Raw genomic sequence first — 17,948 nt, 5'->3', positions numbered from 1 at the left:
TGATGGTTGACAGGAGAAGAGGAGGAGGGAAATTATTCAATCCACAGGGACTAAGATTAGAGCTACAGTATTTAGATGCACATCACATCACAAGGATCTATAGGGAAGTCATAAACATGGTTCATAAATACTCTGTGATCTCTTAATATGGGATCCTGTAAGGCTGACCAGGTGAATTGTGGTTTCCTGTTTTTCTTTTCCTGCTTTAGTGTAGCTGTATATCCTTCTTGTTGCAGACCTGTATGAATCATAGAATCATAGAATAATAGAGTTGGAAGGGACCTCCTGGGTCATCTAGTCCAACCCCTGCACTATGCAGGACACTCACAATCCTATTGCTCATCCACTGTAACCTGCCACCCCCTTGAGCCTTCACCGTATCAGCCTCTCTGCCAGGTGGATAATCCAGCCTCTGTTTAAAAATTTCCAAAGATGGAGAACCCACCACCTCCCAAGGAAGCTTGTTCCACTGAGAAACTGGTCTGTCAGGAACTTCTTCCGAATGCAGATGGTTGTTGCACAACTGGGGTAATTCCATGGAAATAATATAATTTTTCTTAAAAAGGAAGGTGTAAAGTAGCAAAAAGACTAATCTCATCAGTCATGAACATATGGGGGTATATTTCTCTTGAAGTCTCATGAGTTTGGGAAATATATAATAGACATCCAAGGAATCATCTGAACATATTTGTCTCCTTTTAATCACATAGTTGTGATATAGGTGTTCCTTGTATTTAAGGTGTTTGATGCAAATAGAGTATTAAGGCAAAACAAAGTAAACACAAGGAAAGGAAATATTCTATCAAACCTGTTCATTTAATATCTCCAAAAAACAACAAAGGGCTTTAGTCAAACTAGGATTTTTGTTGCTTTGATATTCAGTTGGCTTTGGCCAAGGACCTGACAATCTTCTAAATAATAATGACAACAAAAATTCATTTAAAGTATGATTTCGCATCCTTTTGCCGCTGAAACACAAACAGGTCAGGATGCATTACCTGCATGCAGTATTTTCATTTCTGAACGCTCACTCTAGTGGGCCAGACTGTTATAAAAATAGTCTTTGTTATACACCATCACTGCAAAGGAATTTTCATTTTTGCTTTTAACAAAATGCTTGAAGAGGTCTGTTACTCAGATGCTAAAGGTCTCCCATTTGGAAAATTTAAAACTTCCTTGATGTACATATGCATATAGGGAAATGAGTAACCATTTAATTTGTCCTCATAGCTGCATCACAAACTGATGCTCAGCCGACGTCACCCATTTTCACATGAATTGTCTCTTCAGCTTGTAATCTTTGAGATTCTGCTTTGTTTGTCATGGCACGTATCCATCCCCTCCATAGGCTATGTGGGCAAGTTTTCACTGACAAAAGAGAGAGCCTCCCAAAACAATCGGAGGAAAAATATTAATCATTAGAATTAATTTATTCATCAGAAACTATAACTCTGACATTTTAATTCAAGCCTTCCCCCGAGAAGCAGTAATCAGTGCAGATGGTATTGTTGCGAACAATTTACATTCATCATTTGAAGCAGGCCTTTTGGTGAAGAACATCCTCTCTCTGTTGTTGAGTTGAAAGAAGCTGTTGTTTTAAATAAATACCCACAAAATATCTCCTTAATCAAGTCATTCATCAAAAGCAAAAAGTTAATTGACGAAAGAGAATCTCTATAATTATTTGTCAGCCCTACTAAATAATTTGTCATCTGTTTTAACAGTAGTAGGTATGAGCATGAACTGGGATGACAAACTAAAGTTTGTAATGAATTTTGGGCAGTTTGTGGTTCACAAATGGAAGTTCACAGCATGTCAACCGGCACAAACTTAACATAAACTTTCAAGCAGTTGATGGCGATTCATGAATGGATAAATTTCTGGATGGTCTACATTCAAAATATTTACCACACTTCAAAGCAAAGGAAGGGGTGGAATTCTCCAGCCTTGGAAAGATCAATTGTTTCCATGTACATTTGATGTTTGTAGCTTGCACTTTTAAACCTGTGCCTAACATTTCCCCCCAAACTACTGTCCTAGGGCATCTTCTTTAGGGGACCAAAACTCAGATCCCCTAAGTCCAATCTGCACATAACTTGGATGGCATTTGAAGGAGTATCAGTGGGAATTCCTTTGCAAGTTTTATATGTTTGCACAGGATCCTTGCTATATACTCCTGATCCTATGCCTGTCAAAATGATTACCTGTCATTTCTCCAGAATCCCCTTCCTTGGGGTCACCTTCTTTGGGAGGGGCTGTAACTCGGACCCCATATATTCAGTCCTTCCCAAACTTGGAGGGCTGGTAGAGGCAAGTCAACCAAAGATCCCCTGCAAGTTTGTTGACTCTAGCATGCTGGGGGGTGGGGTATTCTACTGTGTCAGAAACTTCATGAACCGAGAGTTTTGGGGAGGGCCAAAGATCCGTGACAGTTTGTGATTTATCAATTTGGCATTTAACAAATAACAAACTGAGCCAGGTTTTACCAGTTCATACCCATCCCTAAATAATAGTATCTGTCTTGGAAGACTACTGCAGACCAGAAATGAAGAATGCAATTTTAGCAGTGGCTTCCAGACTGAATAGATGGTGATTTAGTCACTTCCAACATAGTTATAAAGCCCATGTATTTTATATGATGATTTTAAAAGATTATATGACACTTTGTGTTCCATGTTTGTTTATCTAATTCATTTATACTCTGACTTTCTCCTCCTTGGGGGTTATGTGCAGGTTTTTAAATTTGGGTTGCATATTACATGTTTTAAACTTCGACTGTTACTGTTACTGTTTTTGTACTGGTCGACAACTGTAATAAATTGAATTCCTCCATGGGGCCCCTCAGCAGCTTACATCTCTCTCCTTTCCTAGATTTTATCCTCACAACAACCGTGTCAAGTACCTAACCTGGTAACATAGAGGAGCAGTTAATACATGAAATAAATAAATAGTATGACTAGCCCACAATCACCGAGTGCTTGAGGATTCGAGTGGGTAGAGATTTGAACCCGGATCTCCCAGATACTTCCCAGATACTCGTAACCATGACACCACAATGGCCAAACATGTGATCTGGCTGGCGATCCCCTGACCTTGACTCCTGTCACATAGAACATCAGGGAACTAATGTTACCAAGTCCTGTGAGACTGAGTCTGACTCCCCTCAAGACCAGCGATGCCTCACGCCCTTGCTTGGTTGGGAATGTGGCTCCTGTGGATAATTAGTCACCAGTCATGGGAGATATTTTCTAATTTTACCCTAAGAGAAGGAGTCCACACCCAGTCCACGCTGTATTTCTGTTTCAGAAAAACTGGACATGGACGCAGCTGCAGAAAGCCTTTTCATCAAGGATGACAAAGGGCGCGTGGACTCTTTGACGACTGTCCTCGGACAAGAAGTGGATCGTTTCAACGGCCTTCTCAAGTTGTTAAGGGTATAACAATAATTCAGACAGTTTTTCCCTCCCTTGGTCAGCGTATCTGTGGATGTTATTGATTTATCACGGTTATTTTCAGGGGCCCTTGTGATGGAAGGCAACTTCATCATGTTAAGGCCTTCACCAGTATGTCACGAAAGATGCTCCAAGGAACTTCTGATTTTGGCATAATGCAAGAAACCACTGAGAGATATGGCAGAGGCCAGGGGATGGGACTTTTGAGGAATTAACGTGACAATACAGTTAGTGCAATAGGCAGCATTTTTGAGCAATGCCAGCTTAAAAAGAATTGTATCAGTCCTCATAGGTAGAAGAAGAGTTGGGTTTTTATACCCTGCTTTATACTAACTGAAGGAGCTTCTGAGACTTGAAGAGGTAAGGCTAGCCTGGGCTGTCCATCTCAAGGCATGGATAGCTTTAAAGGGGAATTAAACAGATGCTTGGGTGAGAGGACCACCAATAGCTACCAGCCACAGTGCCTGAAGGGAACCTATGGAACCAGTGCTGGAAGGCAGCAGCAAGGGAGGGCCTTGGTGTCTATGCCGTATCTGCCTTCTAGGGAACTCATTGGCTGTTGTGTGAAACAGGATGCTGGACTAGAAGTTATGAGCTCCCCCTCACTGGCAGTCTTCAGGCAGTGGCTGGACAGATAATTATCATGGATGCTTTGGGCTGATACTACATTGAGCAAGGGGCTGGATTAGATGGCCTGTATGGCCCCTTCCAACTCTATTTCTGCGATTCTAGATCAGTTTTTTTTTCAATTTTTCTACCATCGAGAACCCCCTGAAGCATTCTTCAAGCTTCAAGAAACCCCAGAAGCGGCGTGCAGAATATGGTGGGGAAACATGATTGTATACACACCCACCCTGGGCCCCTCTTCTTCCCACCCCCTCCAGGCCCATCATTGTGGGAGGGGAGAGCATATATGGTCATATCACCCAATAAATGATTAACAAGTATACCCTTCCAAAGCCTGTTCTTGATGGGTCTTCAGCTTCATCTATTTACAATTTACAGTCAAACCACCACAGGTACAAGATCGCAGAGTGGAATAGCATTGGCCAGAGGAGGGGCCCCAGTTGTCCCTGAAACCTGGACTCAACTGAAGACCTGGCAGAAGATCTTCATTTTACAGGCCCTGCAGAACTGAAACAGCTCTATCAGGACCCTCAGGTCTTCCTGGAGCTCATTCCACCGAAAAAGCCCTGGCCCAGTTCGAGGCCGGGCATGATTCTCTGGGGCCGGGGGCCGCAAATAGATTTGCACCCATAGAGCGAAGAACCCTGCGGGGGGCATAAGCAAACAGGCAGTCCCTCAGATAGGCAGGGCCCAAGCCACAAATTTCCTTAAAAATTAATACCAAAACCAGTGCAGCTGCTTCAGGTCAGGCTGACTGTGGGCCCTTCAAGATGTACTAGTGCTGCATTTTGTACCAGCTATAATTTCCAGGTCAAAGACAAGAGTAGGCCTGCATAGAGCAAGTTACAGAAATCTAATCTGGAGATGACCGTTGCATGGTTCACTGTAGCCAGACAGTCCAAGGGCAGGTAGGGCGCTAGTAGCCTCGCGTGACGAAGATGGTAAAATGCCCTTCAGGCTACACCTGTGACCTGGGCCTCCATAGAAAGGGAGGTATCCAGAATCACACCCAAATTTCAGGCCATCTGTTATATTCTTATGGTGTAAACACATCAGATGATGCTCTTGACTGTATGTGAAAACTCCATGGTACTTACAAGTGTCTGCTGAAATAAACGACAGAAATGTTATGCCTCTTCCAGCCTTCGAATTCCATGTGTGATGTCACTGAAGCCTGACCCGGTTTTTAAGGATAGTTCTCAGGAATGCTGTTGTTGTTTTTTTCCCTTTCAGAATGTAAGGTCACTTTGTTCTGCAAAGCTAGGTTGACATAATGAGATGAGATCAGCATATCAGACTTTGTGTCAACGATATCGACAGTCTGAGTTGTCAGCATGTTATCCTTTAAGACAATTATTGTGTATTTGTCCTTTAAACGTCTGGGGACATTAAACAAAAACAGGCTTTGAAAAGGAACAAGGCGTCATCAAGAAAATAGCTTGATGCTTCGGCCCTGAAAATCGCCTTCTTGCGACCTGTTTGAACTCTGAACAGGTGTAAATAGAAATCTATTTGTGTAAGGAAGCAGGGGCTGGTTGGATGTCTTACAAAGCAGACCTAAGCAAGGGAGTCCTATTTAATTAATGGGGCTTACGCTCAGGAAAGCGTTCTCGGGGATCCTCTTCTCCACACTACTAACAGCCAAGAAATCGGCAGAAAATTAAATTCCGTGTGGTCTTTTTGCTTGTATCCAATCATACTTTCTGACCATTTTCCTGCCAAGTAATGAAAGGAGGGGCTCTTCAAAGATCGTCTTTGATTAATCAGATTGCTTAAACTTAACATATGCTATCTAGGTTTACATAAGAGGCAGACAGTATGCTTTGAAATAATGAGGAAAGGTGACTCATGAGCTAATGTTGCTAATTAAAGCTACACGGCTGAATCTCGGGCTAATACTTGGGAATGTCAGCCAAGGGAGAGAGGACTTTCCATAGGTGCCTTGTTCGCCTTCCTTTCCCTTCCTTTGCTTCCCCTTTTCCTTCCTCCCCTTTGTTGTTTTTCTTGATGCCGGAATTTAGATGGCAAGATTTTGCTTTGTGTGTGTGTGGTGCTTTTTGCTTCTCACACTGCTAAGCATGCATAGATGACGTGCGGATACCAAGAAGAGAAAGGCAAATCAAGGGAGAAGGCTGCTGTCTCCTTCCATTGAATCCAGTTTGTTCCACAGTGTTCCGGTGCTATCGCTTGCAGAAAAGGGCTTTGCATTTTGCCCTTGCCTCGCTTTGCCAAGAAAGTTTTACTGGGCGACTTGAACAAAAAATAGATGCTTCAGACTTTCCAGATACAACAAATAACTCAAGCAGGTGCCCACTTTGGCTGCCCACAGCTGCCCTCTGCTCCTTGCTTCAGCACCAGCTTCGCTTTTCTGAACTCCAAAAAGCGTTCATCTTTCAGCCTTCCTCTTCCCAAGGGAGCTGTCATCTTAAACTCTTTGGCAGCCTTTTTGTTTTGTACACCTGTCCCTTCTTAGCCTCCGAATCCCATTCCTCCCACTCAGCAACTCCGCTCCAAGTCCTTATCACGTGCAAGTTGGATAATATAGACTCCCTCGGCCTGGCTTCTTCCCCACACCGAGAGTGGAAGATATATACTTGCTTCAGCAGTTGCTGGCTGCTCTATTTCACTACAGAGGCTGACTTTGGGAAATGTTGCTTTTATAGAATGCATTAACATTCTCACAACATTCCCTGTAGTCATAAAGTCACTTCGGGTATAGTTGCATGCTTTTCTTTCTTTCTTTCTTTTCTTTCTTTCAAGTCATTGCTGAAAATGATGTTGTAACCTTGGGAGGAAAGGGTGACCACATAGGAGAACATCTCTAAGAATATCACAATAGTTTTACAGGCATATAATTTTACTGACAGGGAGTTTTCACCCTTGTTTCTCGGCAGATTTGGTTGTGTCATGTGTGATCACAGATCATCTCTAATGCCAGTCAAAAAAGGGTCTACCGGCTTCGTTTGTTTAAAGCATTTTGAGACAGTTTGCACAAGTTTGTAGGTGGGCAAACCGGTCACAAAATAGTGAATGAGGTTTTGGTTTCTGTAGAGCTCTTCATCAGGCTGGGTGTTCCGCTTAAGAAATTTAAAAGGACCCACTGAAGACTGCTGGGACAAAACAGAAAAAACTGGCCGCAGAATGTGAAGGCTGTATATTTTCTCCAAAATAATTAGTTTTTAAACCCCCTTTTTTTAGTTAATTCAACAAAAGTTTCCTGGTCCATTGATCTAATGAACACTTTCTCAACCAGGGTTTTATGAACCCTGGAAGGGTTTCCTGAATGGGTGGGAGTTAATATTTTACATATTTTTACCATTTATTAAACATTTAGTAGGTGATATTACCAAAAATGGCCATGTTTACCTCCCTCCTCCCAAAATGGCCACTGATGGGCCTGGAGAGGGTGGGAAGGGGAGGGGGCCCAGATGGGTGTGTACACAGCTCTGCTTCCCAACCATATTCTGCAGGATTGTGCCACTTCTGGGCTTTCTCAAAGCCTGCAGAATAGCTGATTCTCACACTACAGAGCACAGAGCCTAGGCCTGGGGTCCCCACCCTGCATAACAGTCGTACGTGTTGTGGGTTCTCTCTCAGTTCCTGTGAGCATATCGTGCTCCATTCTGATTGCGGTGCCTAGCTTATGTTTTTTATGTTTTGTATGCATTTTAACCTTGTCTTTTCAACTCTCTTTAATTTGTGTTAGCGATGTCTGTTTGCAGGGGGAGTGGATTTTAATGGTTTAATGAAATTCAATATGTTGAATGTCTAGTTACCCTTGCGGCCCTTGGATGACTTTGGGTCTGTCACAGTTTGCTCAGAGTTCTCTCAGCCCCACCTGCCTCACAGGGTGTCTGTTGTGGGGAGAGGAAGGGAAGGCGATTGTAAGCCAATTTGAGACTCCTTCTGGTAGAGAAAAGTGGGGTATAAAAACCAACTCTTCTTTTCATCTCCTTCCCCAAAGGCAGGGCACAAATTTCATAAATAAGGGTTTCATCAGGCTTCTTCCCCAGCATTTTTCTGAATTGTAACAGCCTAGTGGAGCACTATATGGCATGTTGGGGGATCCTCTGAGTTTATATAGAGGCCTCCCCAATGGGACAAAGGGTGCACCATAGCAGGGCAGGAAAATGGCACGGAGTGGGAAGGCTAAAGACCCTCCTCTATGCGGACCACAGTCAATGATCTGAATCAAACGCTGCATGTATGGGAATTAAGGAGAACCTGCAAGTCACATGCAACTATATCTGGACACACGATGGAGACCCCAGACCCAGCCTGTGTACTCTGCAGTGTCTGAAGGCAGCTGTCAAACATGTTTGTTCTTATTTTACTTGCAGCTTAGAACAAGATATTTGGCAGAAGGAGAGGCAAAGCCAAGGAGAATTCCTCCTTGTATGGACTTTTCTTTTCCAATCTTGCTCATCCTCGTACCCCACCATTTGTGCAGACCTCGGGTTGGCTCTTGCAGAAAGTTCCTGTTAATGGACTGGTCTGGATGGCCATTCCCATCTGCTCCAAACCTCATGGTGTTCCTTGGGGTCCCCTTTCCTCCAAGAGCAGCATTTGGGGAATGATTTGGGACTGCACTGAGAGTGAGAAAGACCCATTCCACTGGCAGAGTCCCTTTTACCCAGGGAAATGTATTGTGGGATCCAACCCATGTTAAGTTCTCACTTGGTAGGCAGATATGTTGGACTTCAGAGGGAAGAGATGAGAGGTATGGGTAGAGATCCCCCAGCATTGTGTTAAAACTTCAGATTCTGGGTCTTTGGGCTGCAGCCTGTTAACTATTCTGATAGCCTTCTAGTAGAGATTTGACATCAGCCTGAATAGCTATTACTTTTTGTTTTCTGCGACTGTAGCAACTATGTTTCAACTATGCTCTGGAGGAGGTTCCATTTTTTGTCCCTTGGCTTTAAGGAAGTAAAAGCTCCAGCAAAGAGGGGTGGGGAGGTCCATGGATTTGGTGAACAAGATGGTGGGGCTGTTCTTACACTCGAAACGTGTGTTCCACAGCAAAGAGAAACAGTTTTTTTGTTTTTCCAGATCTCGCTAGAAACACTCAACAAAGCCATTGCGGGTTTTGTAGTGATGTCAGAAGAGATGGAGAGAGTGTACCACAGCTTCATAAATAACCAAGTGCCGGCTCTGTGGGCCAATGCAGCCTACCCATCACTGAAACCCTTAGGAGGATGGGTGAAGGACCTTGTCCTGAGGACAGCCTTTGTAGATGTAAGTACGCAACTGCTGTTTTTTAAGAAGATGAAGAAGAGTTGGTTCTTATATGCCGCTTTTCCCTACCCGAAGGAGGCTCAAAGCGGCTTACAGTCGCCGTCCCATTCCTCTCTTAAAGGATGTGGCAAGGCTGCCATTAAAGGATGTGGCAAGGCTGCCAGGGACTTTTCAGCTGTAAAGATTGGGGGCTGCTGTCAGGGAAGATAGACAAAGCCCCCTGCTCAAGTTCCTCTTTTGCACTGATCCTTTTTCCAGGAGGCATCCACATAAAAGATGCCTCTTTCGGGGTCAGGATATGCCATTACAGAAACAAAAAGACAACTGTGTTCCCCAAGGAGCATGCAGTCAAAATCTCAGCAGAGCAAGGAGACATTGGCAGGGGTCTTGGGAGAATAATGTGCGCTTGCACATGGCTAGATGAGTCCAAGACTTGTGGAAGTAAGATTTTAGTGGGAGTGGGCACCATGAAGGTGTTTTGTGTATGTGTGTGGGGCGGGGGGGGGGGGGCGGGGGGTTCCCAGACACAAGGAAGAATAAGGATGAGGTGTACAGGAGGAGCAGGTTGGAGAGGCTGAGGAGAAAACATCCCCAGAGATAAGAGGTTCAGAGTGAGAAAGGGACAAATCCTGATGAAATACAGAAATGTGCCTGGAAGAGAATGCAGAATGCAGTCATTGTAATTTAGCTTCCTTTTCTGTTTGTTTTTTAAGTGCCAAATATCATGCACATTAAACCAACCAGGGAACAAACCTTGCTGCTGCCTTGGTAAAGCCAGTGTTTACCTTATTGCAGGGTCAACAGCACCAATATTGGTGTTCCTCCTGAATTAACTTACATCTTTCATGGGCAGGGGGTTAAAACTTGGGATTTAAAAGTGTGTCTGCAAAACTTCTTCACATAAGCATTTGTTCTTGCAAATGTTTGAGACTGCTGTGATGTTCAACAGTGCAAGTGTCAGTTTTCTGACACATGTTCTGTTCAGCCATTAAAATACTGAACTGCTGCCACTCTCCAGGTATGAATGGACCTGCCTTTTAGGAACCTGGTCTTCTGTGCAAAGGTCCCCAGAGGCTGCTGAGCACTAGCAAATGCTTTGATTCCAAACCATTCAGATGTTTAGAAATGAGATGCTTCTCATACCGAGTTGCTTTTCAGGGTTGGAAGGGAAAGGGGGATCTCAGAATGATGTGGAGGCCTTGATTTCTCCTTCTGCCTCTGTGTGGAAGCTGATTGGCCCTTGGAGAAGCTCTCACAGCCATTATGCTGCATGCAGCGTTTCTGGACTGGGGCCAATAGTAATAAAACAAAACAAAACATCTCTTTAGATGGAGAAATAGAATTCTGGCCAAACCCAGTTCTAAAGGCCCTCAGTGCAAATGAAATGATGCCATTCTTTTCTTTAATAAGTTAAATGGAAGGTCAACTTCAATGCCTAATGTATATCAAACTTCTTTTTTCAGTTCTGGCTCAAAAGAGGCCCACCTAAATCATTCTGGATCTCTGGCTTCTTTTTCCCCCAAGGATTTTTGACAGGTAAACATAAACGAGAACAAATGTCATTTGATGTTGAAACGTGGAACAGTTACTGATATTTCCCTAGAGCTAAGGAACAGAATGCATTGAGGTTAATTCAGTATGTAGGGCCTGCGTTTAACTCAGATGGCCCAAAGGCATGCAGACGTTGATCCAGAGTCCCACATATATGTGAGCGTCACATTGCCGGATATAATTGAAAGAGTTCTGCAAGCATCAGGGGCCCTTTCCCTTTGGATGGCTGAAAATAGGGAAGCCCCGCTGCACTTAAGTGGATTAAATTTATGGGTTGTAGCTGTACTTAATCTCTGTCATTTTGTACCCAGCATGAAAATTGATTAGAGGTGTGCAATCTTTTTAACTGGTATATTTTTTTAGGGGGGGGGGGTGTTGGAGCTGAAAAAAAATTCAGTGTTTCTGAGAAATCCCCGATGGTATTTTTTGAAATCCAAGATAAAAAACAACAGGATTTCTTTTACTTGTAACAAGATTTAAGGCGAAGTTTCAAGATCAACTAGAGCCTGGTCTGTTCCTAAATGAATTTGAAAAAAATTATTTCAAGCCAAATATCATATTCAAGGACAAATATATAAACTATTGTTAAAATATGAAACTGAGACCGAACAGGTCAAAATGTTTATGGTTAAATGGATGCAGAATCTAAAAAGAAACATTCCACTAGATGAATGGGAGTTACTGCGGGGTAAAACTATAAAACAAATGAAATTTTGAGAGAAATTTCAGTATTTCTAATAAATCCCGGATGGTATTTTTCAAAAGCTGAATTTTTTCGGATCCAATAGACCCAAGCCATCCTGATCCTGGGGCTAGCTTGACTTCTCCTGTATTGTGGTTTAAACTGCACTGCAGGAGAAGCTGGCCCCATGATCTCTGTGCCGCAGGCTTCTCCCCACCACCTGCAGATCAGATCCTGGCTGGATTGGCTCCAGGAAAAGCTGCCCCCAGGATCTGCTGGGCTGTACCTAGCAGATCATTCCCTCTAGCACAGCAGCTTCTGGGCCTGGCTTCTCCTTCAGTCTGGTTTAAATCCGGCAGTATGAGAAACCAGCCTCAAGCTGAGCCTTTCACCTTTGAAGGTTCTGCAGTAGAAGCCTGACAAACAGCTGAGAGGCAGGACCAATTTGTTCCCGCCTCTCTGCTGTTTTTGGATCTACTGTTAATCCCCAAATATATCCAGGGTTTTCTCGGGATTTTTTTTTACAGTTTCCCCAAGAAAACCCTGACCCATTCGGGAAGCTGAAAAATACTGATAATACTACCTGAGTCAACAGAGTAGCCCTCAAAAACAGGGAGGCATCTCTTTTATTGATGTACGTGTGTACGTGAGAGACCATTTTCTTTGAATTAAAAATGAAAGAGGTCAAACAGATGGCATTCTTTCTCCCTAACTCAAACTCTAGATCAGTAGTCCCCAACCCCCGGTCCAGATCCGTGGATCAGTCGGTACTGGGCTGCGGCTCCTCCTTGTCCTCCTCCCCTTGCTGCCTCAAGGGCTGCCCTGCCACTCTGCCACTGGCTCACCTTTGGTGCTCTCCAGTGGCTGCCATGGCTGGGGCTCCCCCTCGGCATGGCACTGCACAGCTGCTGCTAGCAGCACCCCCCAGAGGGGGGCGGGAAGTCAGGGGTGCCAGCGGGAAAGCAAATGGAGCAGGGCTCAGGCAGCGGCAACGTCCCTCGGCAAAAGACTACCCTCCCCCCCCGGACCTCAGTAAAATTGTCAAGCATTGACCGGACCCCGGTGATAAAAAGGTTGGGGACCACTGCTCTAGGTTATCATCATAACTGTGGGCTAGTTTGACTGGGCAGTTCTTCGGCACAAACACCAGCTTTGGAAATGTGCCACCTGTATCATTCTTGAAACTGTGTGTGCCTGTTAAGTGCTGTCAAGTTGCCTCTGACTTATGGCGATCCTATGAATTTATGTCCCCTAGAACCTGCTGTTGTTAACAGCCTTGCTCAGGCCTTGAAAACTGAGGACTGTGGTTTCCTCTAAAGCTTTGAAACTGTAAAGAGCATTTGAAGCTATACAGAGAATATGTTCTCAACGTTTGTGGGGCTCAACTTCTTAGAAGCAGGCCTGCGATGGGAAACAAATTGGGAAGCAGCAGATCAGAGAAATCCATGGGAATTCTTCCCTATGGCTTCTCTGCCCCCAAGTTTCATGCTTTCGGGAAGCGGATATTTTTTTCCTGCTTCTCCAGAGCATTGTGATACATTTGTGCACCTTTACGAAATGGCACTAGGTCTATCGATCCATTGTGGTAATGATAGGCATTTCCGACCCCGGGGAAGTCTCTGGACCTGTACAGTGTACCAGATGCGTTAGTTAGAAAGCCGCATTAGACAGAAAAGGGGGCGATTTTGTCTCCTTCTCCCCATTACAGCTTCACGGCCCACAAACTGGGGATGGTCACGGCTGTCTGAGAGCAGAATAAGTGGGAAAGCTCTGTGATGTTTTCATGACTGCATTGGGTCCAACCCATGGGACACATGTTTGTAAAGAGAGAAGTCACAGCAGGAGGTAATGACTCAGAAATAAGTCAGCTCAAAAAAGCGTAAGAGGACTGTTTTCCCTCTGTGTATCATGAATTAATAAAAACTGCACAAATCTTAAATGAAATATTTAATACGGACATTCCAAATGAGCCAGAATCAAAATCCGATGATGAGATTTTAAGTCTTCTGCTCCAAACTGGAATTTTCATTCCAGTGCCATTTTGTAAAGTTTAGCAGAGCAGCTCCCAGTCACGCGGTCCGGTAGACCCTGTCAATTATAGAAAATTAAATCACCAGCTAACCCTTTTATCAAGAAGTTGTTTAAAGAGCAAAAGTGCTATTCCATTCCGTTTTCTTTCATTGAATGCTGCCCGTTTTTCTTCTCCACGAACGATACTGAAATGACTGATTTTTTAAACTTGTGTACGCTTTTTGTCAGGCACTCTCCAGAATCATGCTCGAAAGTATAACTTACCAATCGACGAGCTTAGTTTCAACTACAATGTCATCCCTGTCTACCGAGATCAAATACATGTTGCAGAAGCTGCAAAGCAGACTCATTTTGGAAATGAGTTGCCGATGGATGACCTGGTATGTTCTGGTTTGCACAGAAAGAAGAATTCGTTATATTTGCTTTTTAGAATGAGACAAGTGTGTATGTTAAGCACTTTGTTATAGTGTTGTGTTTTTTCATGTTTTTCAATATAACACAAGGGCCTACCTGCACATGACATACTCCTTTTAAGAAGTGATTCTTTCCATCTGTTCAGTTCACTTTTGGTAAGAGTCTAAGCTAGAGTGAGCCCACCCTCCCTTTCTTGGCATTTCTTCCAGCTGCCGTCTCCTGAAGATGGCTTGTTGGTCCACGGGATGTTTATGGACGCCAGCCGGTGGGACGACGAGGAGATGGTTATCGAAGATGCTTTGCCAAGGCAAATGAACCCCATGTTGCCAGTGGTGCACTTTGAGCCACAACAAAATTACGAACCAAGCCCCGCGCTGTATCAGGCCCCGCTCTACAAAACCGGAGCTAGGGCGGGAACTCTGTCTACCACAGGTAACCCTTTCCCTTAACCATACATGCCTCCTGTCAATTTTCATAAGCCAGTTCTATGCTGAAGCGAACACATCGGCTTCTGTGGGCAACCAAGGCACGGACTCAGATAAACGGTTACTTGAAAATGTTCCTTGGAGGCTTGGAAACCTTAGGGTACAATCCAGCCAAAGTGAAGTGTTTTTACCTCCCTTTTATCCCCAGCGTGTTTAAATCTCTCCCATGAAAATCAGTGCAATTTCAAAGTGTTTAAGTTCCATTTGAAAGTGGACTTTCTAACATAAGTTTGCACAATGACTGCTTTTGGGACCAGTGTTCCATTACAGTTCTGTTTTCCCCCTTAATCTCTTGTGGATTGAGATGTCGTCATCTTTGGTTGGCGTATTCTGCTTCTCTGTCAATAATTTCAAGTGACCAAGATTCAAAACCACAGTCTAAATCTATATTTGGTCATAGAGCAGACTTTCTCAACTTTTTTTTTATTGTTGAGAGACCTCTGAAACATTCCCCAGGCTTTAGGAAGCCCCAGAAGTGGCAGAACTATGCAAAATATGGTCAGGAAGCATCACTGTGTACATGCCCACCTGGAGCCCATCCCCTTCCCACCCCCTCCAGGCCTATCACTGGCCATTGTGGGGTGGTGCAGGTTGACATTATCACATATGGTCATATCACCCAATAAATGCTTATCAAATTTTAAAAATGCATTAAAAATTAATTAACTCCCACTCATTCAGGAAACCCTTCCAGGGCCATCAAAACAACCCAGGGTTTCACAAAACCCTGGTTGGGAAAGCCCTGTTATAAAGTCTCTCAGGCTGCACGTCAAGAATATATTTCTTGTGGCCTTTTCCCTTTGGAGCAATACTGTCATAGTGTCTTCTCTTTGCACCCCCTTTTTTCCTGATCTGAACGACAGCTATAGAGCTCTCTGTGATCCCCAGACCATACGAACCCTTTGCCTTTGAAGGCTGAGAATTCATATCTCGCAACCATCAGATTTCACAGCTCATGTTGTGGCTGCCATCCACCCACCCACCCACCCAAATCAGTATTTGGTGGCTGATCCGTTGGATATACATAGTTGCAGGAGGGGGCATATCAGCTGAAATCTTACAGGGCCAAGAATGTTTGGGAAGCATTTCCTTACTGCTTCCCTGCCAGGCCCATCAAATTCTTGTGGTTCAGCCCTTGCTGCATTCACTAATGCTGTGGACAACCTGTAAAGCTCCCAGCAGGCACTGCAAGACGGGCACAGTGTAAAAGGTTTACCTAAGTAGATGCTATATTCTTTGTCATTAGAGGCCTTAAAATTCCGCCACTTGGCCAGTTATTTAAAGGCTGCATTAGGTAATGTACATCTGAAGCTGTGAAACCTCTGGTCACAGGACCGGCATTCTCTTTAACACCTCATTTGCACTGAGCTCCCATCAAAAAATAGGAGGAAAGCTTTCCGAGTTCAAGCACACACTTTCCTTCATTTATATCAGTGATTCTCACCCTTCTGAATGCCGCGACCCTTTAATACAGTTCCTCATGTTGTGGGGACCCCCAACCATAAAATTCTGCAAGTGTTCTTTCACAGGAATTAAACCAAAACTGAGCAATGGCGTGAAGATCCATTGTTCATGATGGTATATAAATCTGTTTTTTTCCGGGGTTTCTCAGTTCAGTTCCGCCTCTTGTCCCACCATGCCGATCTCACTCTTTTCCACCGCTCCAGACAGATGAACGCTCTACCTCAATCGACCCCGCAAGGCTGTTGTGTATATGGCACCCCCCCCCCGGCCAAGCTGTTTGCCCTGCTGCGACCCCTGTGAAAGGGTCATTCGACTCCCAAAGGGGTCCTGACCCCCAGATTGAGAACCACTGATTTATATATTTATTAGATTAGATATTAAATGAATTTAAGTTTGTAGACTACTTCCCCTGTATATCTACGGTATGAAAGAAACCAAGGGAATGCCTAGACCGAGCCTTTTGGCTTATGCCTGGGGTTTTGCTCTCTGTGGATTTTTCAATCTGCATTTCATTTCTTTTAGGGATGTTTTTAGTGCATCATTACCCGCTTAAGTGACTGTTGCGATACATTGCATGCATGTGTTCTGGCTGATGCTGCTATAGACATACGGTGACAACTTTCTCCTTGCTTTGAAAACTAGGTCATTCGACCAATTTCGTGGTTACAGTCTTGCTGCCTTCCAACCAGCCTACTGACTATTGGATCTCCAAAGGGTCTGCGTTGCTTTGCCAGCTGGATGACTAACCAGGACATAGTTGTTGCCGTCCACCAAGAGAATGTCTACATGGTACATCCAGCATTGGGCGGCAGTGTTACATCTGTGCCATGCGCATAATACTGGTAGGCTGTTTAATCACACTGTCAGAAGGCCTTCCTTCCAATGGAATTTTTTTTTAATGTGCATTCTCCTTTCATTGTCTGTCCTCCTCCTTTCCCCGTCCTTTCACTTACCACTCTTCTGTTTTATGCACCTGTCGTACCGTTAACGTTCTTTAAAAATCTCCCATAAAATACGTGCATGTTTCAGACAAAGAAACATGCTTTGCATCAGAATGGACACTTATTGTGAATCCTGTGCCGTAAGCTTTTGTATCTGCTTTTCCTTGTGAATGTAAATTGCTTATAATGGGGGAAGTTTCTTAGGAGGAAAAAAAAGTATCGACAGCAAGCCTTTAAGTCGTTGATTCTGATTTATCTGTAAAATTTAAGCAATAAATATTTCAGGGGGGGAAATAGTCATTTGTTCATTTTTACACAACAAATGCTTGGTTGTCTCTTTTATCCAGATGTCCTGGCCGCTTGCAGAGACTTAACCCCAGGGCATGCAATGCAACCCTCCTCTCCCCGCCCCCCCCCCCAGCACATCAGGCAGTTTTGCTCCACTGACAGGTACGGTATCTCTTTGCCCAAGAGAGGAAACCTGCTCCTAACCTTAAAGAGCTGGCAAAGCTGCTAGATTACAGCCCATTCCTGGTATCTGGCTCTTGTCTCTCCTTCTGGTTTTGTCTGTCTGCAAGCCATTCACAGATAGACATTGTGGGCCTTTGAGGCCAAACAGTTTGCCTCCCCTGAGTCTAAGTCGTCTGAGAATGACTATACCATACATTTGGCAAAAGATTCCATAGTAAAACGGTGCTTTCCTTTTACCACCCCCATATTCATGCAAAATTCTTGTTAGCCTCTCATGAAGAGTTAAGCAGAAGAAGAAGAATTGGTTCTTATATGCTGCTTTTCCCTACCCGAAGGAGGCTCAAAGCGTCATACAGTCACCTTCCCTTTCCTCTCCCGACAACAGACACCCTGTGGGGTGGGTGAGGCTGAGAGAGCCCTGATATTACTGCCCGGTCAGAACAGTTTTATCAGTGTCATGGAAAGCCCAAGGTCACCCAGCTGGTTGCATGTGGGGGAGTGCAGAATCGAACCCGGCATGCCAGATTAGAAGTCCGCACTTATAACCACCACCAAACTGGCTCTTAAATGGTATAAGCAGCCACAGTTTCATGTC

The 17,948-nt window shown here is 44.2% G+C and overlaps 1 protein-coding gene across 2 annotated transcripts in view; it reads left to right on the top strand.

Annotated features, from left to right (window-relative positions):
* The window catches only part of DNAH6 (dynein axonemal heavy chain 6), a 212,847-nt gene extending 195,669 nt beyond the window's left edge, over window positions 1–17,178 (top strand). For both annotated transcript variants that reach the window (XM_077345452.1, XM_077345451.1), the window contains exons 72-77: window positions 3,307–3,434; window positions 9,129–9,314; window positions 10,778–10,850; window positions 13,807–13,958; window positions 14,202–14,424; window positions 16,584–17,178. In XM_077345452.1, coding sequence (XP_077201567.1) covers window positions 3,307–3,434; window positions 9,129–9,314; window positions 10,778–10,850; window positions 13,807–13,958; window positions 14,202–14,424; window positions 16,584–16,687 — 866 coding nt within the window. In that variant the 3' untranslated portion in view covers window positions 16,688–17,178. The remainder of the gene's footprint in view (window positions 1–3,306; window positions 3,435–9,128; window positions 9,315–10,777; window positions 10,851–13,806; window positions 13,959–14,201; window positions 14,425–16,583) is intronic.
* Window positions 17,179–17,948: the final 770 nt, after the last annotated feature.

This window comes from Paroedura picta, chromosome 7 (genome assembly GCF_049243985.1).
Source record: "Paroedura picta isolate Pp20150507F chromosome 7, Ppicta_v3.0, whole genome shotgun sequence".
Classification (NCBI taxonomy): domain Eukaryota; kingdom Metazoa; phylum Chordata; class Lepidosauria; order Squamata; family Gekkonidae; genus Paroedura; species Paroedura picta.
This window is presented reverse-complemented; position numbering and strand designations above follow the sequence as displayed.